The 25,201-nt window shown below is 46.0% G+C and overlaps 2 protein-coding genes across 2 annotated transcripts in view; both read right to left on the bottom strand.

Moving 5' to 3' along the window:
* The window catches only part of KLHL13 (kelch like family member 13), a 1,461,558-nt gene that overhangs the window by 525,577 nt on the left and 910,780 nt on the right, over positions 1-25,201 (bottom strand). The gene's annotated exons all lie outside the window — the stretch shown is intronic.
* The window catches only part of MBNL3 (muscleblind like splicing regulator 3), a 115,168-nt gene that overhangs the window by 12,913 nt on the left and 77,054 nt on the right, over positions 1-25,201 (bottom strand). The window contains exons 2-8 of the mRNA XM_083595470.1: positions 22,036-22,200; positions 17,389-17,589; positions 15,635-15,871; positions 12,579-12,632; positions 6,908-7,058; positions 4,039-4,074; positions 228-322 (exon numbers count right to left, since the gene is read on the bottom strand). Of these exons, the coding sequence (XP_083451596.1) occupies positions 228-322; positions 4,039-4,074; positions 6,908-7,058; positions 12,579-12,632; positions 15,635-15,871; positions 17,389-17,589; positions 22,036-22,200 (939 nt within the window). The remainder of the gene's footprint in view (positions 1-227; positions 323-4,038; positions 4,075-6,907; positions 7,059-12,578; positions 12,633-15,634; positions 15,872-17,388; positions 17,590-22,035; positions 22,201-25,201) is intronic.

Here is a 25,201-nt window from a genome sequence, read left to right as displayed (position 1 = left end):
ACAAACACTCCCCCCCCCGGAGACCTTTAAAGAGACAGCTGTTAACTGTTGTGACTCCCCATGAATGGCCTCGGCAGGTGGGTGCTGGGCAAACAGTTAACAAGGATGATGATGCCATGCCCCACTCCTAACCCCTTAACTGCGAAAAAGGCACTCTGCCCCATGTGAGTGTGGCTCCTGCACAATATCTGAACATTGCAAAACAAAGCTATTTGAAAGGGCCAAACCTGATTGGCTGTAGCAGTTGCAGCGAAAGGAACGCTGGTGGCAGGTGATGTTGCTGCAGAAACAGTGGTGGGCGTAGCACCGTGCATCATGGGAACTTTTTTCAGTAGGAAGCCATGGAAGCGACATAACAGGAGGGCGGAGCATTTTGTGTAACCACGGTGACGTGTGGGGGGGCGGGGAGGATGCGTGCCGGGGGTCACAGTGACAAGCCATGGTGACGTCATGGGAGGAGACATCAGGGGAGGGCGGGACCCAGCATGCAACCACAGTGCAAAGCAAATATGGCAACAGGGAAAAGGGGGAGGGGAGGTTGAAAAATAAAAACAAAAAAGAGAAAAAAAAGAGGGAGGGGAAAAGCCAATTACAATTGTAATTAAGGAAAAAACCAAAATATTCTCAACACTTAGTAAACATTTATAAGCAGAACAATGATGTATAAGACTCTGGGTGGGGGTGGCAAGTTTCCAAAGATGGGTGGAAGGAGAGCAGACTGCCAAACAGGAACCCCCCCCCCCAATATTGGAGGCTGTGGCTGGTGAAGGGGCGCCCGAAATGAGCCACACCAGGCTGCTCTTGTGGGTGCCATGATAGCCCTCCCCTGCTTTGAAAGGTTGCTGTCCCCCACCCCCATTTTTGTGAATCTGAAAAGTTACAAAGCTCGCTTCTGAGCAAGTGCTTGTACAAGATGCTCAGGCGCATGTTGTAGTCGCCATCCCTCTGCATGTCATGGCTGCCAGGTGCAATAAGCATCCTCCCCTTTCCTTTGATGCCAACTGGGCACAGCTGCTAGTTCTGTGACAAGGATCTCATGGGTGCTATTTCACCCTGTTTTGCCTGCCTGAGTCCTTCAAAAGGAGTGGAGGAAGGGTGAAGGGAGAACTGTTTCTGCCACATTATTAACACCTCCTGAAAAGCAGAAATAACATGGGAGCTAGAAAGAAGCAACATTGGAGGGTGGGGCTGTGACCCACTTTAAGGACCTTAAATAGACCACAGGGCTCTGGGATTTTGGAGAATGTAGACTTTGGAAAAGGAGTACGATTAGTTAAGTGGTGAGGAGTTTGTTCTGGGCTGTGGACACAACACATACGTAAAGCACTTTTGAAACACATTCTCTGCTCCCTCCCAGGAAGAATCCTGGAAACTGCAGTTTACCCTTTAACAAACTACAACCCCCAGGACTTTTGGAGGACTGAGAATGTGCTTTAAATGTATGGTGGGTACACGGCTTCAGTCAGACACAGGAAAAGAAGCATCCTGATAAAATCCCCTGCAGGGTTTATAAGCTTGAAATTGCAAGGATAAGGCCCTCAGATCTGGTCTCTCTTGCAGAGTCATGTTTGCTTTTTTGCAGGTGGTGAGGCTGGGGAGAACACAGCATGCTTGGGCTGGCTTTCAAATAAAGAGGGTTCAGTGTAGGCATTATTATTTTTTAACCTGCCCTGCCCTGAGGACATAGGGCAGGTACTTCAAATTTAAAGCAAGTTGTGTGTAGGATAAAATAGGACCTTGACCTAAAACATTGCAAGCTCTAAACTCCCTTGCTCATTTCTCATGGAGGACCTGAACATGAGTCTGGAATGTATCACTTTAAGCTGAAGAAGGAATGGCGTCACATGGCTCCTCCAAGTCCCTGCCCTGTATACATGAAGGAACGTCTCCACTCCCATCGTCCAGCCCAGAAACTAAGGGTCCAACTCCGAGGGCCTTGTGGTAATTCTCTCACTGCAAGAAGTGAAGTTAAAGGGAACCAGACAGAGGGGCTTCTTTGCAGTGGCATCCTCCCTGTGGAGCAGCCTCCCATCAGGTGTCAAAAAGATAAACAACTATACAACTTTCCAAAGACATCTGAAGGCAGCCCTGTATTGGGAAGTTTTTAATGTTTGATGTGCTTTTATTATGCTGGAAGCAAGGCAGAGGGGCTGGGGCAACCCAGTCATATGGGTGGGGTACAAATAGTGAAACTGTTGTTATTAAGAAAAGTAGTGTGTCAGGGCACAGGCTAGAAACTGCTTGCAGAGGTGTTCCTTCTCTATATGAATGAAGGTGCCTTATAGGGAGAGTCAGACCATTAGTCTATTCAGCTCAGCATTGTCTGTGCTGACTGGGTCTGACCAGGAATATACCCAGCCCTACACAAAGATTCCAGTGATGGAACCTGGGACCTTCTACATGCAAAACAGGTGTTCTATCACTGAGCTCTATAGATGAAAGAACAAGAGCTGTAACTCCATGGGAGAGCCCTTGCCTTGCACGTAGAAGGTCCCAGGTTCCATTTCCATGTGCGGCTAAGATAGAATCCCTTCCTGAAATCTCAGAAAGCTGCTGCCAGTCAGTGTAGACAATACTGAGCTAGATGGACTAATGGTGTGACTCAGGGCAAGGTTGGTTCCTATGGTTTGTACCCAACAAAGTTTTACTCGGGAGTAGAACCACTGAAATGAATGGACCCAAATTAGCCACGACTGGTAATTTCAATGGCTCTACTCTGAACAGGGCACACATTGAATACAACCCTATGCTCCTGTGTATGTGAGGAGGAGCGTTTAATCACATGAATCCCCACCCATTCACCGACAGTCTTCTTGTGCAATTCATTACTTATTTTAAACATTCCTATCCTACCTTAATAGCTAAACACTTCCTCAGCAAGAGATGTACAAAATGTCAGCTAAAGCAAGGGGTGTGTGAGTGGAAAACTAAATGCAACATTTTGAGTCCCATAAAATGCCATTCCATAAAGCAACAACATTAAAAGAAAAAAGCAGCATCAGATTTACTAATCACGGAATGCTGGTTGCAAGATCAATAATCTACTTTTTAAAGGCCATATCAGCACATCCTCCTGTCCCCTCACCTGGCTCCTTTCTCCCCTTCCTATGATAGTCAAGAAGAGTTTTAAAAGTTGCATGCGTTTAAAAGAAATATTTGCAAGCCGATAACAGGCTCCCCTTTCACCCCAGGAAACGTGGCACTGATGTGTCATTTGACCCAAAAGACAACGCAGAGGAGGAGGAGGAGGTGGAGGAGGAAGAGGTTAAACTATTGCCTTTGTCACAGAACCAGCATGGATGCTAAGAATTGACCCTATTCAAGTTGGCTTATTAAAAGGGGCTTTGTCAAATGGTCTAGTTGATTGATTAGGCTTTCAATTGTTCAATCCTATTCAGGTTGGTTCATTTAAAGCGTTTTGCCAAACAGTCTCCCATTTCAGATTTTTAGGTTGAAAATGGGGCTTTCAGGGAAATAGAAATATTCTCTGAATAACTTCCTAGCTAGGAGAATATCCCCATTTATTGTCTACTGCCACTGTTTCCCCTACCTGCTACCATTTGGCAGGATCCTCCCAACAATCTACTTCTTCCCAGCCAACCATGGATCACACAAGAAACAGGATGGTGCCAATCAGGAATCACCAGGTGAACCAGACAACATCATGCTGTCATGCCGCCAATCGAATTTGGCTAAGCGATGATGTCACTGAGGGTGGATTCAGCCAATTGGGAGAGACAGCAAGAGGGCAACATAAAAGGTTAGGCTGGCATTTTTGTGGGCACTGCCAAAAAGGAAGAGGGAGGTGTTTTTTGACACTGGTTTTGACTCTGCCCTACTTATTAGTCATTGAATTTGCCACACTGCATGGACATGAAAAGGGATATGACCATTTCAGCTTTTAAGACAACAGCAGATCATGACACATGGCATGGCATCACACCATGCTTCCCGCTCCCCCCCCCCCCCAGCGACACAGTGGATCACAATGGCCTCATTCAGCTTAGCAAAAGTTTAAGTTTGTGGAGAAAGACCTACCAACGCTTGCTGTGGGAGTCATGCACAGCACAGACCCTGCGTACCCATGCAGTGAAGCGTGGAGAGATGAACAGAAGGGACATTTCATTAGTGAAGCAGTTAACGTGTTAACATACAAAAACTCTTTCTAAAAGAAAAAGGAGATTATCCTCCATTGCTGCTACTGCTGCATCTACCGCCAACACAAATGTAAAATTAAAGATTCACCGTGACTGAACCAGATCTTATAGTTCAGCCTTTACAAGATCAAGGCAAATGTGAACAATCCTTGGATTCTTGACAGCCAGCTGTGCTTGGATGAGTTTCAAACTCGCACACCCAGAGCTCCTCTCCAGGCCTTCTTGTTGGTGCTGCCGCTGGGACTGCCCAATTGGCAGTTACCCATGACATGGCCTTTTCAGTTGTGGTTTCCAGGTAGCGCAATGCCCTCCCTGGTAAGGTGCGCCAGTCTCTCTCAGTAATCCAGGAGGAATTTGAAAGTGTCCTTCTTACCCAGGCACTTGGTGGCTGAAATATACTGTTCCTGGCAACCCTGAGATCACTGGATGAGATAAGGTTTTTAGTTGTAACGGTTTTTAGGATGGTTTTAATTGAAACTGTTTTTAAACTCTAGCTGTTTTTAGGATGTTTTAATTGTTTTAAAACAGTTAAAAAAGCATCAGCCAATGATAACAGCTGTGGATGCATTTGCTACTATAGGTTCCTTCAGAAAGAAGGGTGGGATAGAAATTCAATAAATAAACCAGTAAGATCATGGATCACACTGTAACTGATCAGAACTGTGAAGCTGGAAGGCGCCACGAGGGTCATCTAGTCCAGCCCCTGCAATGCAGGAATCCTTTGCCCAACATGAGGCTCGAACCCACAACCCTGAGCTTAAGAGCCTCATGCTCTGCCGACTGAGCTATCCCAATTTGGCCCACTTTCCAGGGCATGCTTGTGCGTGTGACTCATTGACACAAGACTTTGTGAAGGGCAGTGCTTCCCACAGAAAGCATAGTGTCAGTAGAGGTAAAACGTGCATTCATTGCCCTGCCCACTTTTTCCTTTGGCCCCGCCCACCATAGGCATGTGCCCTCAGAAGGTTACGCAGCCCCCCCACAGGCTGAAAAAGGTTCCCCCCTCCTGTCCTATGGGAAAACGAGCAGGCAAGCCTAATAGTTTTGTGGTCAAAGAGAACACAGCATAAGCTCATAAACTGGTAATGGGAGGCTCATCTGTCCTTGTAGCTTCAGTGGGCAGGGCACCTACTTGGGATGTAGAAGGCCCAAAATTCAATTTCCAGCATTTCTAAGTAGGGCAGAAAAAGAGTCCTTGCTTCAAATTCTGGACAGCTGCTGCCAGTCAGTGCAGACAATACTGACCTAGATAGGCCACTGGTCTGGACTCAATAAATGGCAACTCCCTACGTTTGTAATCGAGCAGGGCTTTTGTGAATGGCCGTTTCTGAACCCAAAGCCAGCAGAACTCCTTTATGCTTTGGTTATAGCTGTTAGTCCTTAGGGCTGAAAGAGAGCAGCAGGGCTGTTTCAGCAATTGGTTAGAACAACTGTCTTCTATCTTTTTAATTTGTTAAAGTTTTAAAATATTTTTTATTAAATTTCAAGGCAAAAAGAAAAAAATCCACATACTCTTCAATACATAATTTTGTTTTCTGTTTTTCTGACTTCCCATCCCATTTTCCACTGTTATCTTATTTTCTCCCCTTTTGCTGCACCCTGTCTTCTATCTCATATATAACAACAATATTACAGTCAGCTCTAATTCTTTCTGTTGCTCATACTTCAAATCCTGTTTGTGAGGTCTTCTATCTTTTTAAATCCAGGTCCAAGATTGAGGTCTTGGAATCCCAGATTGTGGCCAAGATACACTTCTAAGCAGGCACACACTGGTAACTGCCCAAGAATCCAGGTATTGGCTCTTGGTTAATTTTGTGGAAACATGAAGGGAGAAAGAGGAAGGAAGAATCAAAGAAAATAATGGGGTTGGGGCAGAAATTTGGCATTTGTTTTTATAGGCCCTGAAAAGGAAATAGAAGGTGATTGTTCTGGCTTTTAAATCAGTGAAGGGACAGAACTGAAAAGAGATAAATATATATTTTAAAAAAAACAGCATCTACCAGGATTGGAAGACAACCCCCCACCCCAATAAAAAGGTTAGTAAATATATCTTCTGCCAGACTCTTAGGAACGGGCTTCATAAAAAGCACATCAGCACATCTTAGCATCATAAGGCATCATAGTTATTGTAGTGGCATTGTTAAAAAGCTAGAAGCTCCTGGGCGCAACTGCAATTCTTTTCCTTTTTTTAAGTCCAAAGGTTGTGCAAAGAGATAGTTCCAACACCAATCCTTTCAAAACAAGGCCCATTGCTTGAGCACTGGGAGCCACACTGGATCCTCAGCCTCCAAAGACTCTCTATTGCCTCAGCGAGCTAACATGAGAGAGATGGAGCCCTAGCTGTTCCATATCCCTTTGTGGCAACACATCGTCCTCCTCCTCCTCCTCCTTGTGAACTCAGCATCTATCTGAACTCCCCTGAGTGGAATCTCATGATTCATGCACCTGTCGCCATGCAACACCTGTGCAGATCAGCAAAATGGAGGCTGTGCTGGTGCAATTGGGAGGCGGGGGTGGGGCGCAGGGAGTTGTGCCAGCACAGCTCATTATGGGAAAGGCAACCTGCTCAGCAAACAGCAAAAGCCACGTTTGCGAAGTCATACAGTTGCATCTACCCTCCAAGAGCAAGGGCAGATCAGGGTGCGGGAATCGTGAGAGAAGGCATCTCACAAGTGCCTCTAAATGTAGCATTTTCCCTCCCATGGAAGCTAGGGCAGGGTAATGGGAGGTAAGAGCCCCAGACGACTTACCTGTAGGGATAAATGTTGGCTGTTGCAATTGCATGTTTGCGAGGGCCTGTTGGTAATGGAAAACACTTGGGTTAAAGACTGTGGTGGCACCATTGTTTTTTTCAAGCGCTGGCCTCTTTGGTAAAGGTTGAAGAGCACCAGGTGGCAACGCCTGCAGAAGGAAATGGAGGGAACCAAATGTGGTGGGTCAAAGAAGGGAAATTGGGGGAAGGGGGGAAAAGAGAAGAGAACAAATTTTAGACAAAGCAATGATCAAACAAGACATGCTGTGCACTCTGCAAATCACCTGCAACTGTGTTGGATCAAAAAACCAAGGTGGGGGAATAGGTCAAGCAGACTCCAATGAGATAATCGTCAACTTCATCATCATCATCATCATCACCACAACTTCACAGAATATGCAGTTAGTGCAGATGGGGAAAGTGAAATTGTGCCAATGAATTAAAACAAAACAAAACAGTGGGGGGAGTGAGTGCTCTGAAGGGCACATCTATATCTCAAACTCAAAGCAGGTTTCAGAAGAAGCTTTGCTGCTGCAGCTCAGGTCAAGAACCAACAAAAGAAATTATCGGCAACTTTCACTACCCCCAATAATTTGGCACTGGGTATGCCTGATAGCTAAGCAAGTTTAAAATTGGTTTATACCCAAAGTAGGAGTGTGCCCAAAGGAAGAACATCTTGAGATATATATATATATATTAAGGACACAGGGAGTAGGGGTAAATCAGGAATAATTTTATCTTGGTCAGAGGAAGACTCAGAAGGCAGTTGCAGGCAACAAGCATAGGGGAAAAAACCCAAAATAAAATTACCAACTAAGAAAGGAAGGCAGGAAGGTAGGAAGGCAAAACAGCTATTAAAAAAACAACAGAGAAGATTAGCATAAGCATCATGTAAACTGAAATGCTAGCTGTGCTAGGGTTAGCTAAAGTTTACATGTATAAGCATCAGTCCTGTTCCCTATGCCTATTTTGGGTTCCTGACATGATGTGCTAACTGTGTGTGCATTTGAATACACGGATCAAAAAGAATAGGGAAAACTGTTTCTCATCCTATCTGGCATGAATATAGGGAAATTATTTCCCACCCGTCAGGTGACTTCACATCTGATATAGCTCTGAAGTGACCCCACAACTGTTATTTCTACAACACCATTCATACAAGGACTCAAATATCCTCAACATGAGGATAAGAGGATAAAAAGAATTCTGGTCTGGAAAAATTTTAGGGAGGAATTTGGGGAGGAGTGCCACTAAGCTGGAGTGTGTAGGGGGTTTAGCTGTTTTCATGATGTCAAGCAAATTTTGCATATGCAAAATGCATAATAGATTGCTGCCTTCCCTGAGCTCTTGAGAAATGCTAGGCTTGAATTTTCAGTAAGGAAACAAACATTACAGATTAAACTCTTATTTCAGCTGCCCAGGGCTTCTGGAACTGCAGAGAAACTAGGAAATGTTTGCAAGGGCAAAGCAGCAAAACTGCTAGAATCGCCTACCACTTTTATTGGGCAGAATGAGGGATAGGCTGGTGGGGTGGGGCAGTTGTTGCACCAATGGGTGTGTACAAAACACCAGGCCTAATCCCACTTAAGCTCCTTGGTTCAACAGGGTTGTGAATTGAGGTTGCCAGACCCTATTGCTAACTGGATCCCTTGGTTTTCTGTTGTCATGTATATGTGCGTTTGTGTGTGATTTCAGTGGACCATGAGATATGATTAATTTCACCCAAAGGCAAATTGTTTTGTCCCCACCCCTCTGTTAACAGGCTACCTCTTTCTAACAAGCAAATTGTCTCTTTTAGACCTGCCACATCCAAGTCAGTCAAACCTGTTTCACCATCAGATTCAAAGGTTGCAGGGCGAAGGGGGGGGGTGCTTTCAAATTGCTGTGTGGTATATTGCTCTGCCTGTTGCTCATCCCCAAAGAACATGTCTCAACAATGGGGAGACATAGGGGAAAGGTTTAAGGAAGTGCCAACTTTTCTTAACCATTAACTACTTTTGCACAGTTAACTCCTTACTCACCCAACCTCACTCAAGATTTCAATTAAATCCCCTGCAGTCTTCTGGGCTTGTGGGAAAAATACTGAGCCAAATTCTCGAGGGGGGGGGCTCTCTTTCTAAGTAGGGTACATGGTTTCCAGAGATGGCATGAGAGTCCATGTACCCATCACTCTCTGAGTTGCCTGGTGATGTGGAACTCATGACCCTCCAAATGTTACTTGACCACAAGCTCCCATGATGCCTTGACTATTGACAATGTTGGGTTGGGATTATGGGAGTAGGGGGTCCAATGCCATCCAAAGGACCACAGGTCCCACATCACTGCAACAGAACCACACTGTGCATTCTTGATTTGGAAAGGCTCAGCACAAAAACACTATGAGAACCTGTAGCATCAGGTACAGGTACCTAGGATTTCCTTTCCCTTGTTGGTCTGCCTATATTTTACAGGCAAGCTATGAATGCCCTTTGGATGAAAAGGGCGGGCAAACACAGACATAAGGGGAGACTATAAGAAGAGCCTGCTGGATGAGGACAATGGCCCATCTAGTCCCGCATCCTGTTCTCACAGTGGCCAACCAGCAGGGTCTGAGCACAAGAGCACTTTGCCCTCCAGTGGTTTCCAGCAACTGGCATTCAGATGCAGTACTGCCTCTGGCTATTGATCATGGCTATTGTGGCTGGTAGCCATTGATAATTGTATCCTCCTCTGCAAATGTGCCTAATCCTCTTTTAAAGCCATCCAGGCTGGTGGCTTTCACTGCCTCCTGTGGAAGCAAGTGCCACACTTTAACTATGCTCTGCACAAAGGAGAAATTTCTCTTATCTGTCCTGAATCTTCCATCATTTGGCTTCATTGGACGTCCACCAGTTCCAGTCTTATGAGAAAGGGAGACAAACTTTCTCCTTGCCACACATAATATTAGTACCTTCTATCATGCCACCTCTCACTCACCTTTTTCTCTGAACTAAAAAGTCCTGAACACTGCAAGCTTTCTTCAGGGTGTGGGTGTGGGTGTCACTCTATCCCTTTGGTCATTTTGCATGGCCGTTCTCGAACTTTTTTCTATGCTACAATATCCTTTTCAGAATGAGGCAACTATGCAGAGAATTCCAAATGTGGACTCTCCCCCTCCCAGGGTAGCACATCCTGTTTCGGGTCATTCCACCGGTGGTGGAAGTGGTAGGGCAAGTGGAACACCACCTCTTGCACTTCTGTTGCCTGAGGTAAGTGCTTCACCCTGCCTCATTGGTGGGCTGACTTTGCCCTTACCCCCCTCCTCCTAACACTGGTACCTTTAAGTCTAGGCACCGAGTGCAAAACAAAAGGGGGAATAACAGTCTAGAATATATCATGAATGGAAATGCAGGAGTGCAAATGGCAAACTTGACAGTTTCAGAAACAGGTTTCACTTCAGTTTTGAAAGACCATGGAGACTGCACATCAGAGGGACCTTATGCTCTGTCCCACAGCTCTCAGTACAGCACTGGCCCAGTTTGGGTTAGGCAAGCATGGACTGGTTTATTGGGTTCTTAAATAAGCATCCGACCCCATGAAAAACCACAGCCTCATAGATTTACTATATTGCAACCTCCACTGTCATAGGTAAGGTGTAGCATGGAGATAAGTGGAGGCCTGGAGAATGAATTTGGCCATGTGACTGGAGCACTTTTACATCAGGTTTTGCATGGGCTTGCGTGTGTGCATCTGAAAACAGGGCCTTCAGCAGCCAAGCTCCAAGCAGCACTTTAATTCTTGAACCACTAGTGCAATTCATACTGCAAGACTGGCAGGCAGAGCTCTGAAGCTTGAGGGCGTCACCTAGGCTGTGTTACCAGCCCCAGAGCAGTCCATCAACTGACACAAAAGGAACAATCCCAGCCCCCAGGCCCTATAAAGGCCAAGCCTCAGAGCTTAAGCCTCTTAATCTCAGGGTTGTGGGTTTGAGTCCCATAGTGGGCGAAAGATTCCTGCACTACTGTGTTGGACTAGATGACCCTCATGATCTCTTCCAGCTCCCTGATTCTTTGAAATATTGTAAGAAATGTAACCTTAGGTTCAGCTTCCCCTCCAATAGAGGGAGAAAATTGGGTGCAGGGGGAAAACATCTACGTTTGCCAGATTTAAGCATATTTATATTAAAGGCAATTTTAACATCCACAAAACCCATGAATCAGGGCTGCCTTTTTAATCCATTAATCCACTTCTAAATACATATATCTAGCAGGTTATCTAGTCAAAGGCAGCAGCACATACTAAAGTCTCTAGCTGCCTTTGTTCTAAAAGAGGTCAGCAGACTTAACCAGGGAGCTGCCAGGCTAGACACAGAACGAAATGTGCACTTTGACTCCGATTTTGCTCTGAATAGGTTTCCTGCAGAAGACTCTGGCAGCATGAAAAGAATGCAATAGCAGAAGGGACCTGCTAGCCTGCTAGAAAGTACAGTCATTCCCCTGACTGGGTTCTGTGGTTCATAGCTGTGGGAAAAGGGGGAAATCAAAAGCTCAGCAGCAGGATGCACACTCCGCATGCAGAAGGTGACCCAGGGGAGGCTGGGATGAGCTTTTGAATGATTAGACATTCAGCCCAAGTTCAGAGCAGAATTTAGGGGAGAAACTGCCTCCCCTGTTTTGCATCTGGGGCATTTGCATTTTCAGAGGTAACTTTCCCAAGCTTGTTACTCTGAGTGGCTGGCAGCTGGCTTCTCCCCACCCAAACCAAATGTGTCATTCTGGTGGTGGGCACCAGTCAACAGGAGCAAGAGAACTCTGACAAGTCTCCACCCCCCATGGAAGTTGCACCACCAGTTTTGCAACCTGGCAGTGGGACTATGAAACTGTGGTTGGAAGTGGGGCAGCCCTAGACCCAGGTTCAGTCCTGGGTAAACCCACCCACCCCCATGAATGTTGTTCGGTATCATCTTGGGAAGGGCTTCTTCTGAAATTCCAAAGTGCCTACTGTAGAGCAGAGCTGATAATACAAAACTGATCAGATTCAAAAGCCAGGAACTAGACCCCTCTCTGCTGTCTGAATTGTGTCTTTTGTCAATGGCAAGGCTAGGTTTGGACACAATTCCTAATGAAGGTTTGCTGCTCAAACCTGCCACCAAATCATGCCAAGCAAGCCAGAGAACTCCCAAGCATTCCGAGTTGTGTCTGTGCATTGGCATGTGAGCAGCAATTAGGGTGGCAATGTGCCCACCGAAGTGTGGGCCTTGGCTGGGCCCTCGGCTCCCTGCCACTGAAACTCCTTGAAGGCTTCCCCTGAGACATTTCAGACCAAAAGTGTGAAACGGAACCTTCTGTGTTCCGTGCTATAAAAATGCGGCAGCTGTCGCTGTTTGAAAACAGACTGATTGAAAAACACTGTGATAATTGCATTGCTCCATAACCACATCTGGTCTTTTTGGAGGAGGAGGGTGGTGAAAGGCACCTTCCGTCACCGAAAAATGGTTTTCAATTAAGCCAGAGGTTGCAAAGTTTCCTTTGGTGGGACAGTGGAGTGAATGGGACATTATTTCCTGTCTGATGGGCACTCTCCTTAGGTAACACACAATATACAACAGATATGAGAAAGACAGAGAGAGACACACACAGAGAAAGAGAGATGTATTCCATGAAGTCTAAAGATGGTGACATGCAAAGCGAGAAGGTGAGAGGTCCAAGTACCGGGTCAAAGGTTGCCTCGAGGGGTCGCTTCAGTGATCGGACAGCTGGCTGAGTCTTAATTAGCAGGCAGCGAGCACATGATGGTAATGAGCCAAGGAAGGGGATCGGGGTTCAAGCACAACAACAGAAAAAACAGCAAGCAGAAATGCATCAAAAAAGAGAGCGGACATTGTGGAGCAAGTGAGGAAAACAAAACAAAATAAAATGAGTGAATTATACAATATATTAAAAAAACAGATGACACATGCACAGTGGAGAGCCCTGTGACAACTGAAGTAACACATCAAGGTTTGCTTTGCCTTTGCTGCAGGGTAGATGCAGAAACACCTGGAACCTGAGAGAACTTTATGGGGGTCCCATTTTCCATCAAGTACTGAGAACTGGTTACAAATTCCCAAATAATTCAGATAATTATTATATAATTCAGATAATTATTATTATAATACATTGTTAAATTGTTTGCATTTTGGGTGCTGAAAAGGTTGCTGCAAAAGTTTTTTGTTTTCTTTTTTCTTTTTTTAAAAAACTTTTTTTAAAAAGTTGTATTTTTTCATGCGTTCCTCATGCTCTCCCCTTTTTCCATTTTGCCTGTCAATGTGCCACAAACGGCTAAGCACAGGCATGTGTGGGCAAGATGGCAGCTTCTTGGGGTTTGTTTTGGGGTATTTTTTTGGTAGCCTAGCAACTTCTGTTCTCTGACTAGTAAGGCTGCCCCCAAACTCAAGAGGTACAAGGCAAACACGGAGCCTTGAAAGGAAGGCAATGAATAATGCAAAGCTATTTGGGTGGCAAGACCCTGGCGACTTAAGAGATCGATAAATAGTTTAAACAGGCTCATTAAGGGCACACCGGAAAGGCAAGTTGGATGTTTGCACCGGGAAGGGACGGCATGAATTAAAGATGCAGCTGGGACCAGCAGGGTCACAGTTAAGAAGTCAGGAATTAGCTCTGACCAACAAAGAGTGCCGTGAGCTGATGGTTCCAAAGACTCATTCTGAGTAAGAGTGCTTAGACTCAAGTGCCGGTCTTTAAGCAGCAATCTTTCTCAAGACAAGAAGAGCCACAGTGACATGCTCTTTCTCCCACAACTTAATGATAAACAGGGCAGTGCAGAAACGAGTATTACAGCAGGCATTGACACACAGGAACATACAAAGGGTCCTCTTGAGCCATCAAGTCAAGCCTACCCCAGCCTGCTCCCTCCAGCTGTTTCAGAATCCAACTCTCACCAGTCCCAGCTAGCAGCAGCAGTGTTTCCATCACCCATCAGGATTGTAGGGCTGTGCTGAGTGGCGCTGATGGGAACTGCAGCACCAAGTTGGGGAAGGCTGCTCTAGGCTGACGTTGGGTCGTATCCAAGAGAATTATGCTCGGAGTGGACTCATTACAATCAATGGACCCAAGTTAGCCATGTCCATTAATTCCAGTGGGTCTTCTTGGAGCAGGACTAGCATTGGACAGAACCCACTGTGTTTCCAACACTGGCCCATCAGCTCCCCCTGTGAAGCTGGGCAGGGCATGATGGCAACAGGCCTTTGCCGTGGCTTGTCCAAAGCAACTGATCGTTTGGATGTGGCAGATCCATGCAATCCTCATGAGTAACAACCACCAAGCGAACTCTCCTGATTGCCATGGATTTGTCAAATCATCTTTCAAAGCTACAGAAACAGTGGTTGCCACCACACTCCGTGGCAGGAAATGCCATGGCCTACCGTGCTGAGTGTGAAGAAGCTCTTCCTTTCATCTGCTCTAGCTCTTCTGCCAGTCTGTTTCACAGGGAGATCCCAAATTGTAGCACAGCCATCTCCCATGCCCCCTGCCCCTCCTGAGCTGTGGATGCCCTTCCCACTGAGGTGCACCTGGCACCACCGCTGCAGAATTCGCTGGGTGCTGAAGACACACCTCTTTAACCCCTGACTCTCTGACTCCTGAGGCGCATATTTTTAGGTTCCAGATTATTCATGTGATTTTAATGTGTGTTAAACTGTTTTTAATGGGCATAGATAAATAACAACTACAAATTATTCAGCCTCCCCCTTCCTTCCCCTGAACTCAAACACTCACACACCATTTTAAAAAGCCTTTTTTGCCTCTCCTTACCACAGAGGATGAGAACCTGTGTTGGATTCCAGCTCCCGCCAGCCCCAACAAGCACGGCCAGCAGGGATGGGTGATGGGAGCTGCAGTCCAACAACTGACTGGCAGGATGGCTCATGATGGATAGCTCAGTCAGTAGAGCATGAGATTCTTAATCTGGGGGTTGTGGGTTCAAACCCCACATTGGGCAAAAGATTCCTGCATCGCAGGGGTTGGACTAGTAGACCCTTGTGATCCCTTCAACTCTACAATTCTATGAACCTGTCGAGGGTGACAGGTTTTCCTGGATTTTTCCAGGCAACATGGATTCTGTTCAGGGGGATGCCTGCTTTATTTACTTTCCAGTGACAACATCTAATGAGCACTGTGCTTTGCATGCAAAATACAGCTATTTAGGGTTTACTGTAAGGTTTCCTTGCTGGGCACATAAGCATGTTTACCCACCCCACACGCCTTTGGAAGCACAACCTTATGTAGGGAGTTCCACAGGTTTGGGCCCACTACCCTGAGTGTGAAGCTGCTATCAGTTATAAGCTGTGCAGCTGAGCCACAGCCGGGGGGGGGGGTCCAGGGAGACAGGATAATGCTATGTGCAATGCTCTTGGGTTCTTCAAACTCTTTTTCTAAGGCTGAATGTGAAGCAAAGAAATAAAATGGGGACATTTTCTACATTGGCAGGGGACGGTGGATTTTGTGACATTTGAAGCCCTTTCAATTCTAGGGGATTGAAAGGGCTGGTGCATCATTTTAAAAGCCCCAGGATATATGGGACCCCCATGTATAGGGAACGTGCAGAGTGGGTTGACACAAACAGGACTGGACTGTGTATGCTGAGATGTGATGGGACACTCTGATGCTATTACAAAAGGTGGGGGAGACTCCCCTTGCCCCTCCTTCTCTCCTTGTGGGCCAAACACACAACATTTTGCAAAGGCCTTGTTGGGCGACGGCCCCCTTACCATTCCGGCTGCAGCGGTTTGATTCACCTGGTGTTGAGCTGCCTTGATTTTGGCTTGCAGGTGTGCAGGGGGATGAAAGTACTTGCATTTCTCCCGCGAGCATCGCCCTTTGATGTAATCCATGCACACCGTCACGGTGTTCTCATTTGTGTCTATCATGGCAATATCTATCGGGTGAGCATAACGGCAGTCATTCTCGCCACGTGTGCAGTTGCCACGCTGAAACTCCCGGCAAACCTTAAAAGAAAGCCACATTATTTGAACCAGGAAAAGCACACGAAAACACCCAGGAAAAACTACTTCTCCATTTTCCTCCTAATGTGAACACAAAGGGCTAAGAAAATCTCAGCTGCCCCTCAACTACAGTGGTACCTCGGGTTAAGTACTTAATTCATTCTGGAGGTCTGTTCTTAACCTGAAGCACCACTTTAGCTAATGGGGCCTCCTGCTGCTGCTGTGCCGCCACAGCACGATTTCTGTTCTCATCCTGAAGCAAAGTTCTTAACCTGAAGCACTATTTCTGGGTTAGCGGAGTCTGTAACCTGAAGCGTATGTAACCTGAGGTACCACTGTAAGTGTCATGTTTCGTCTCATTGCACCTCCCGTTTATTTAAAGCAGGGTTGTGGAAACTTTTTGGCTCTATGGGGCAGATCCTTATCAGGGTTGGCCTCACAGGCCAAATCACAGACAGTGTCACCCACCTGGCAATCAGTGTGATGTCAAGTGCAAGGTGCTTTAAAGTTCTGAAGCTGGGACATCAAAGCACCTTGCAAGGCACTGCAAAAAGCAATGCACTGAGGAAGAGGTTTGCGGCACAATCCCCAGTTGATGAGCAGGGGTTAAGTCCTGCTCTGCTTGGCTGTGAGACCCTGTTCTCTGCTGGGAGCTTCTGCATGCTTTACAGATTCTCTGCCACTGAGTGACAGCTCTTCCCAGCCAACAGAAGCAAGATCACACCTATATTACTGAAGAAGTGCAGCCGCTATATTAATAGGGGCTCCTGGTTCACTTCCATTTTCTACTGCGCTGTTAGCTACTGAAACGGTAGGGCAGTTATTTTCTAGGGGATAGAAGGTTGCATCGATTTCAGAATTCTGTGCCAGCCTGTAGAGACCTGAGATGGTGAGCAAGGAGGGCTGGAAGAAATAAAACCAGCTGGAATCTCCCACCCATGTAAACAAGGTTTGCTGATCCAAGATGACAGCACTGAATAAGCAACCTCTTACTCCAGGATTTCCTTGGTTTTGCAAACAAGTCCTGGGGATTTGGGTCAGGTAGAGGCAGTTCCACTTTATTAGCAACACTCCTGAAAGCCCTTCTGACTGAGCCCCAGTGACCCTCGACTCCGTTTTTTACAATAAAGCTCTCAAAGCCAGACTAGATGACAGAAGCTGGGAAGCAATTTTAAGCAAACAGTGATCTTCAACTTATGAAAAAGGGATGATGTGTACTCCAGCGCCAATTAAGAAAAAGGCTTTAAGAGCTTCCTTGTCTTTGGATTAAGAGGTCAAACAAGATACATGTTACACTGTTCTCAAGGAACTGGTATAGCTAAGACTTCAAAAAATGGGGAATTAGTTCCGAGCCTTAACGAAGAAAGGGTTTCAGAATCCGGACCCCTCTCCTCTCTCACAGCAGAACTTCCTTAGGGCAAGCACATTTGGGCAAAAGGTGCCCAGTTAAATTTGGTTAAGAACTGCCTTCCTCATCTAAGCAAAGCAACCATTGCCATTTGGTACAGGGTGCAAGATACCTCCAGTTTGTCTGTCCTCATCATTTTCTGCCCAGTGGAGCTCCCTGCCACAGAAACAGCTGGGTTCCCAGACACCAGGACAGGTGTATTTGGCAACAGCTCTGCAGGAACCAAGCCCATTCCAGGAGAGACGTGACTTAGGTAGGGACTGAATGCCATGGTGGGGCTAGTTGCAAGCGAAGGAGTCACAGGAAAAGTTGTCTGCCAAGAAAGAGGAGAAAGCAATGGTCATGGAGTTAGCAGGGTCTAAGAATGCACTGGTCCTGTGTCCAACCCCCTGTACCCCCAGCTCTGGAAATGTTCGATTCAGTTGCACTGGCTAAGAGGAGGACTCTTGTTCTCAGTCTATTAATCCTCTTGGTTTGCTTCTGATCTTCTCCTCCTGCTTTCATTGATTCAGATGTGCATGGAGCATTTCAAGCACAAGAAGCATCTTCATCGGTATGGACAAGGAACAGCCAATGATCGTTAAGAGCTTAATAGCACAATTAAGGAGGCACCTTGGGCAATTAACACAGTCCCCCTACCCTGCACCTTGCAATTAAGCATTCACCGGTGGGAGTTAAGGGATCAAGCCAATTCTGGACATGAGACGCATGGCAGATAAGCTGGCAAGAAGCTCCCCTGGCATAGACAAAAGGGCTGGTACCTTTTGGGTTTCTTAAAGCAACACATGTCTAGAATCAATACGTCACTTCAGTTTTACATTACACTTTTGGCTGCCCACTATTAGCCTTGCTTCCAGCCAGCCTAAGAACAGCAGAACCTGAGCACAAGAGCACTATCCTCTCCTGCAATTTCTAGCAACTAGGATTCAGAAATGTACTGCCTTTGACAGTGGAGGAAGAGCACAGCCATCCTGGCTATTAGCCACTGATAGCCTCTTCCTCCTCCTCCATGAATTTGTCTAATCCTCTTTTAAAGGCATCCCAGTTGGAGGCCATCACTGTCTCCTCGGGGAGAGAGTTTCATAGTTTAACTATGCAGTGTAAGAAGAGGCACTTTTTTCTGTCCTGAATCTTCCAACATTCACTTTTCATTGGATGGCTATGTATTCTAGTGTTACAAGAAAAATAATTCTTTCTCTATCCACTTTCTCAATGCCATGCATAATGTTATACACTTCCTTCATGTTACCTCTTATTCACAATTCCTCTAAACCAAAGGTTTTCAACCTTTTTGAGTCTATGGCTTCCTTGACGGACTACCTTCTTTCTGCAGCACCCCTGTGGGGCTCAGGAGCTCAGTAATGTCCCCCCTTGCCTGCAGAGCTGGCAGTCCCTCACCCCTTTTTGAACACCCTCCCTTGTGGAGTGTTCCCTCAGCCGCCTCTCCTTTCCACTCTCCTTGGAAGTCCTCTAGCAGCAGCCCCTGCGGAGCTTGTAGCCAGGGCTGCTGCAACAAACAGCTGTGCAAGCCTTTGGGAGGCAGAGATGTGAGAGGGCATCAGAGGAGGGAGGGAAGAGAGACAGAGGCCAGGGTTGTCCTGACCCCGGACCATCATTCAAGGCACCCCAGGGGGCCACGGCACCCTGCTTGAAAACCACTGCTCTAAACTAACGTCCTCCCCCATGCTGTAATCTTTCCTGATAGGGAAATTGCCCCATCAACTTTTCCTTTCTACAATATCAGCATATACCCCTCAGGCAGACTGTCCCTGAGGGGATGCAGCCCCTGCCTCCCAGAGAGAAATAAGGTTCTTCACCCCTGTTTTTAGATGTGATGATGATGATGATTCCGCCCTTCATCCATAGATCTCAGGGCGGTTCACAACATAAAAATACAATATAAAAAGTACACAATAAAATAAAAACCAAAACAAACCAATAATTCCTTCTAGCGGATCCCACCATTAGCCACCAATAAAGTAGTGGACCTAGCCTGCTAACTGCCCCCACCTCATGGTATGCCAATTAAATGAATGTCTATAATTTACCACAGGCTATCTTGTGGGGATCTTGTGCGAGGGAAAACTTAAGTGATTTAGAGCCTTAGGCAGGAGCTGAACAAACAAAAAAAGTTTTATTAACAGAAATAAGAAGTTTGTGAAACAAAGTTGGGTCAGGAGATGCGTTCTTTCAGATAGAAGTTAACTTATCACTTGAACTGAATACAATGATGTCACAGGCTTAAACACAGCAGTATAGGCACAGCCTTTCTTAAACTTGTTACTCAGAAATCAGCTGTTATACTTCAATTTCTGTTACTTCTCTCTGGGTCCTTTTGCTTAATCATGGCAGGTTAATACTTTTAACACAGCACAGCTTCCTTTATCATTTATTCATTTGTTTCATGAGCGAGGGGTGCTTTTTGCCAGTTCCCCTCTCCCTTAGCAACCCCCTCCTGAAGTATTCCAGTTAGTGTAACAGACCTGAGGGATCCCCTCACCCCTTATTTCTGGTTTGGGGGTCTTCTTTACCTAGAGGTACCTAGAGGTACCCTCTGTTCCTGACAGGAATGAGCCCCAGGGAGTCCCTGTCCCCCCAGCTCCTGCCTCAGACCCAGCCCTCCACTTTAACTCCTGTCTGAATCCTCTCCCAAGACGCTCCACACGGCCTCCCTCGCTAAGCCACGGCGATCTTCCCTCTAGCTACAGGTATTCTCCTCAAAGCGGATGTTCTGCTCCAACCAGAGCCAGTTCTCCCTCAGACAAACCCTCTCCTGCTCCCTGTCCCCCATCCCAAATCCAGCTCTAACTGACACTCTCCCTCAGAAACGGCACCTTTTGTTCTCCTGCCCAAAGTGCTGGCTCCGCCCACCTCTGACTGTCTTTCTTGACAGCCAATCAGAGGGAGGCTCATTTCAGGGGGATTGCAGCATCAGATGCTGGTCTGGTTCAGCTGTCCGTCACAACCCTCCTCCCCATTACTCAGACCAGGGAAAGCCAACTGGACACCCTCCAGGTATGGCTAGACTACAAACTGAAATCATTCCTGACCATTGGCTGGCCAAGCTGGTTGGGGGTGATGAGAGTTGTGGTCCTACAACATCTACAGCACACCATACTGGCTATCTCTGAATGAGATGCTTCAGTCCTAATTTAAGATTTACATTCTGGTCTGTGAGCTGTGTCAGTATCTCACGCCACCCAGTCTCAAAGTGAGAGTGAAAACAGGCCTTTGTAAAATGACTTGGTTCCCCACCATACACAATGTGACCACAGCAGACTCAAATCAGAGCATTGCAAATCAGTTGCCTTTTATACAACTGTTGTAGAACCTGTCCTTGTTCCACCAGTATTCAATTGTTTGGTCTATTTTAAGGCCTTTGTAACCCGGTCACAGGTAATTGCATTAGGCCAAATCCTGACACGAATTGTCAGCGAGCTAAACCTGACGAAGGGGCCCCAAATTTTTCAACGGGCATCTGAGCTCAGTGAGTTTTGTTGTGTTATGTTACTGTGTCTCACTAACATAAACTGGATTTTATGGGTTGGTGTTGAGTGGGTGGGTTGTGTGATCCCAGAAGTTTAGACCAATCTTCCTCCAGACAAGTTTTGTCACGGTGCAAGTTACTGTTTTGTTCATCTCTGCCTGGAGGATATCTGGATTATTGGATGAGGTTCCTTGTTCTGATTGCTGAAAAGCACCACCAAGGAGCGGGTTGGGAAATGGACACACTTTTTAATGTGTCTGACAAGAATGATTTATTCAGGAAAGCAGAACTTGTGGTTTAAACATTCTTTGTTTGCCCCCTGGGTTCTGAAAATTTATTGCCACCCACAATGCCTCTGAGGGTTCCTGAACACCTACACATGCCTTACAGACTGAGAACCTTGCAAAAATAAACAAATACACACACTCTTGCAAAATACATTGAAGTTGAACTCCATAACTCCATGTTTTCTTAGCTGAGAATTTGAGTTGCTTTGGCATATAATTTTACTTTTTCTATAAAAAAATGCAGAACATCATAAACAGGAGTCTCAGTTCGGCTTAAAACTGGGGCCAGCTCAACTTGGGAAATACAAAGACAATTTAAAAATGTTTCAGACATCCATAGTGCAGAATACTCTTTAAGAAGCCAGCACATCACTTGAAAATGACTATGGATTGGAAGTGGAGACAATATATGCACCTTTCCCTGCTTATCTGTTTGCTTTGTAAGATGAAAAACCTTAATAAAAACTAATTTTTTTAAAAAAGCCAGCACATACATAATAGCCCCCAAAAAGATGAACACACTGCAGTCCAATTTACAATAAAGGCTATAGAAAAAGAGGTATTTTACCAAGGCCTGTCTGAAAATATTGAGGGATGGCTGGGGCAGCTCAGAAGGTTTATGAAGCCATAAGGGACATGCAAGATGGAAGGAGTGAAGGAGGTTGTTCAAGTTACCTGATTCTAAACCATTAAGGGCTTTAAAAGGTGAAAGTTAAACCATTCACCCCATATTTTACAATTCATGCCGAACAGGAGTCATCCCAAAACTAAATGGTACTTCTTACAAGAGTAACTTGAGTTTTATGCATTTATGGACTATAAGTGTCCTGTACAGATTGTAGCACCAAGGGTCGTCTTCCTTAACCATGGTTATGTGTTGCATCAGTTAAGTGTAACATCAGAATGCTTAAATCGTGGGCAAGGATTGGCTGCAGACTAGGATGTGAAATCACTGTTGCAAAAATGGGTTTGCAAGGCAACTTACAATTGGCTGCAATTGTGCTCCCGGTAGCATGAACTGCATTTGCTGTGCAAACATGGCTGCGGCTGTCTTTTGCTGGATCAGGTTGTTGCGTCCGTTGATTTCGAGTTGTGTTTTTAAGTGCGGCGGAGGATGAAGGTATTTGCAGTTTTCTCGAGTGCAGCGACCCTGGGGGGAAATGCGAAATGTTTTGCTGAGCTAGGCCAGTGCTTCCTTTAGCGCCCACAAAAGATCTCAGTAACAACCCCCCCCCAAAAAATCCACAACATATTCAAGATTCTTCCTGCTCAGTTTTGTTTGCACTGACTCAATCCACACCATACATTTAAAGCATCTTTAACTGTCTTGGCTTCCTGCCCCAAAGAATCTCAGGAACTGTAGTTGGCCCTTTGTAGAACTGCAATTCCCAGTACCCTTAACTGACTGCAGCTCCCATGATTCCTGGGGAGGGGGGGAAGTCATATGCTTTAAACTTATGTTTGTATAATATAGATGTGACCCAAGTCTTATGCACTGAACATACATCCTTTTTAACTTGCCCACATTTCACTGGATGCCAGGAGTGGATGCCAGGAAACAGAGGAAAGATGCAAAGAGTTTATTTCCTTGAGGGAGTCTGGTGGTGGCTGATGTAGATGCCTTCCCCACCCCCCATTGTTGAGGTACTTTATGCGGGGGGGGGGGACGGGGACGACGACGACCCACTTTTTTGGTCCTGTCTTTCTCCCATTAGATGTGGCTGCCATTGTGGGCTCTGCGCACTGACCCAGCAGCCATATTGTGCCTGCTGCCCAGAAGCACGCTCTCAAAATTCCAGATGTGCTCAATAGCCCAAACAGGTTGGCCACCCCTAGGTTACAGTGCCAGCAATTCCTTGCTGAGCTACTTTTCTCTTCATGGAGTTTTTACAAAAGGAAGTTTTGAAAAATGTGGTCTAACCTGCAGTTGGTGGACCATGTTTTCCAAAACTTCCTTTTGTAAAAACTCCCTGTGAAGAGAAAGTGATCATTCCACTCCCAGAACTGTGTCACCATATACACAAGCTCCTTTTCCACTGCATGTGGAGGCCATGGTCCTAGGTCCCCCCCCTTTTCTTATTCTGGATCTTGCAAAGGATCCACTTTTGCCCCACCCCATCAATCCTGCACCCCATCGATGGCACCAGGTCTGCCTTTCCAATAACTACACCTCTTCTAAAGGCGGTCCAGGTCTTTTGATAGATCAGAATGTTTATGAGGCTTTAGCGCAGGGGTCAGCAATCTTTTTCAGCTGTGGGCCGGTCCACCAACCCTCAGACCATGGGGGGACGACTATATATATATATTTGGGGGGGGGGAATGAACGAATTCCTATGCCCAGCAAATAACCCAGAGATGCCTTTTAAATAACACATTCTACTCATGTAAAAACAAGCTGATTCCCGGACCGTCGGACTGAGAAGGCGATTGGGCTGCCCATGGGCCTTAGGTTGCCCATCCCTGCTTTAGAGCAATGTATACAAATTCCTTCTAGCAGAAGCGCAGACTGGACATGGAAGGCTCATGTCACCATGCCTTTTGACCAAATTTAGGATAAATCTGCTTAGATGTTTTTGCATTCATAGGAATCCGGGAACAATGTGTGGGCGCGGTTAAGAAGTACACTTCTGGCTTCCCCAGAAGTTTGATCCCTGAGCCAAGATTTCACTGAAATAGTCATCATTTTGATCAGCAACTCTACAGACTGTCAGATAAGCTTGGGGGGGGGGAGTGTCTCTCTGAAAGCAGCCTTGAAGATTACTATATCACCTGTTACTGATGTTGCAAACGACCATAGTGCTTACTCTGCATGCATTTAAGCTCAGAATGAATTGTCACAGGCTGTATCTTTCTTCTTTTTCTGCATTTTATTGCCACTAAACTCCCACTTTCCCATTTTTCTTCCCTTTGCAATCATGCATATAAAATCATGCCTGACAGCTGAGGGTTGCACTACAAGCATTTGATGAAGCGAACTGAGGAACGTTAAGAAGAGCCTGCTGGATCAGGCCAATGGCCCATCTAGTCCAGCATCCTGTTCTCACAGCAGCCAGCTAGATGCCCCAATGGAGAATCGGCAAGCAGGACTTGAGCACAAGAGCAACTCTCCTCTCCTGCAGTTTCCAGCAGCTGGTTTTCAGAAGCCTCTGGCCATGAAGGAAGAGCACAGACATCATGTCTCATCGCCACTGATCACATTCTCCTCCATGAATGCTCTTAAAGCAACCCAAATGGACAATACACACATTTGTTTTCATGCAAAAATCTGAGGGTGCGGTGGGCTCTGGTGTCAACATTTGCTTGAAGTTCCTAATAAATTCAGAGCAGATACTGCGAGAAAAGCCTCCAGCTTCTCCTGGCATTACTATGCAACCCAAAGTTCATCTCTTGACATCCTCTCCTGCTTTACCGCCAATGGTAATAATAATATTCTACATCTTTGGAGAATTCAGTGGTGGAATACCTATTTGGCATGAAGGGAGGGGGAGACCCAAGTTTAATCCCCAGCAACCCATTAAAAATTAAAAAAAAAGAATCCTGGGTCAGCAAAGAAGCCAAAGGCCACCGTCTCCCTGTTGCTCCGACCATGGAGAGCTGCCACCACTTGCAGCAGACCCAGAACTAGGCTGGATGGACATGCTCCTCCGAAGGCTGCATCAGCTTAACGTTTGGCATGCACAAGGCGTACAGTTCTAAGGAAATGAGCTGAGCTGGCCAGTGTGTGTTTCTGAAAGGACTCTTCTTACATTCTGATCATATTTGTGGCACACGTCAATTTTAAACTCAACAGCTTGGAAGAACATTGCATTCCTAGGAACTAATGTGACCAAATTACCCCACAAGCTCTTCCCCTCTGATCAGTTTTCGTTTCTCATAAATATCACTGTTGGCATATATATGTTGCTGAGAAGAGAGCAGCAATCTATGTATGCGCAGAAGTGCTCTTGTTTTCATCACTTTGTATGCTGCTGGGTAATGATAGTGGGAGCTGAGCCCTAGCTCCCAATAAATCCTGGGTATGTACGACAGCACATATATACTTTGCAGATCCAATATAGATACGAGCTCGTATAAAAAACTCCACTTAGAAGGCTGTGAACCTACAAAAACTTGGGAAGCTTGCTTTCTGCCAAGTCAGGCCATTGGCCCAT

The sequence above is a fragment of the Podarcis filfolensis genome, assembly GCF_964270895.1.
Source record: "Podarcis filfolensis genome assembly, chromosome: Z".
Classification (NCBI taxonomy): Eukaryota; Metazoa; Chordata; class Lepidosauria; order Squamata; family Lacertidae; genus Podarcis; species Podarcis filfolensis.
This window is presented reverse-complemented; position numbering and strand designations above follow the sequence as displayed.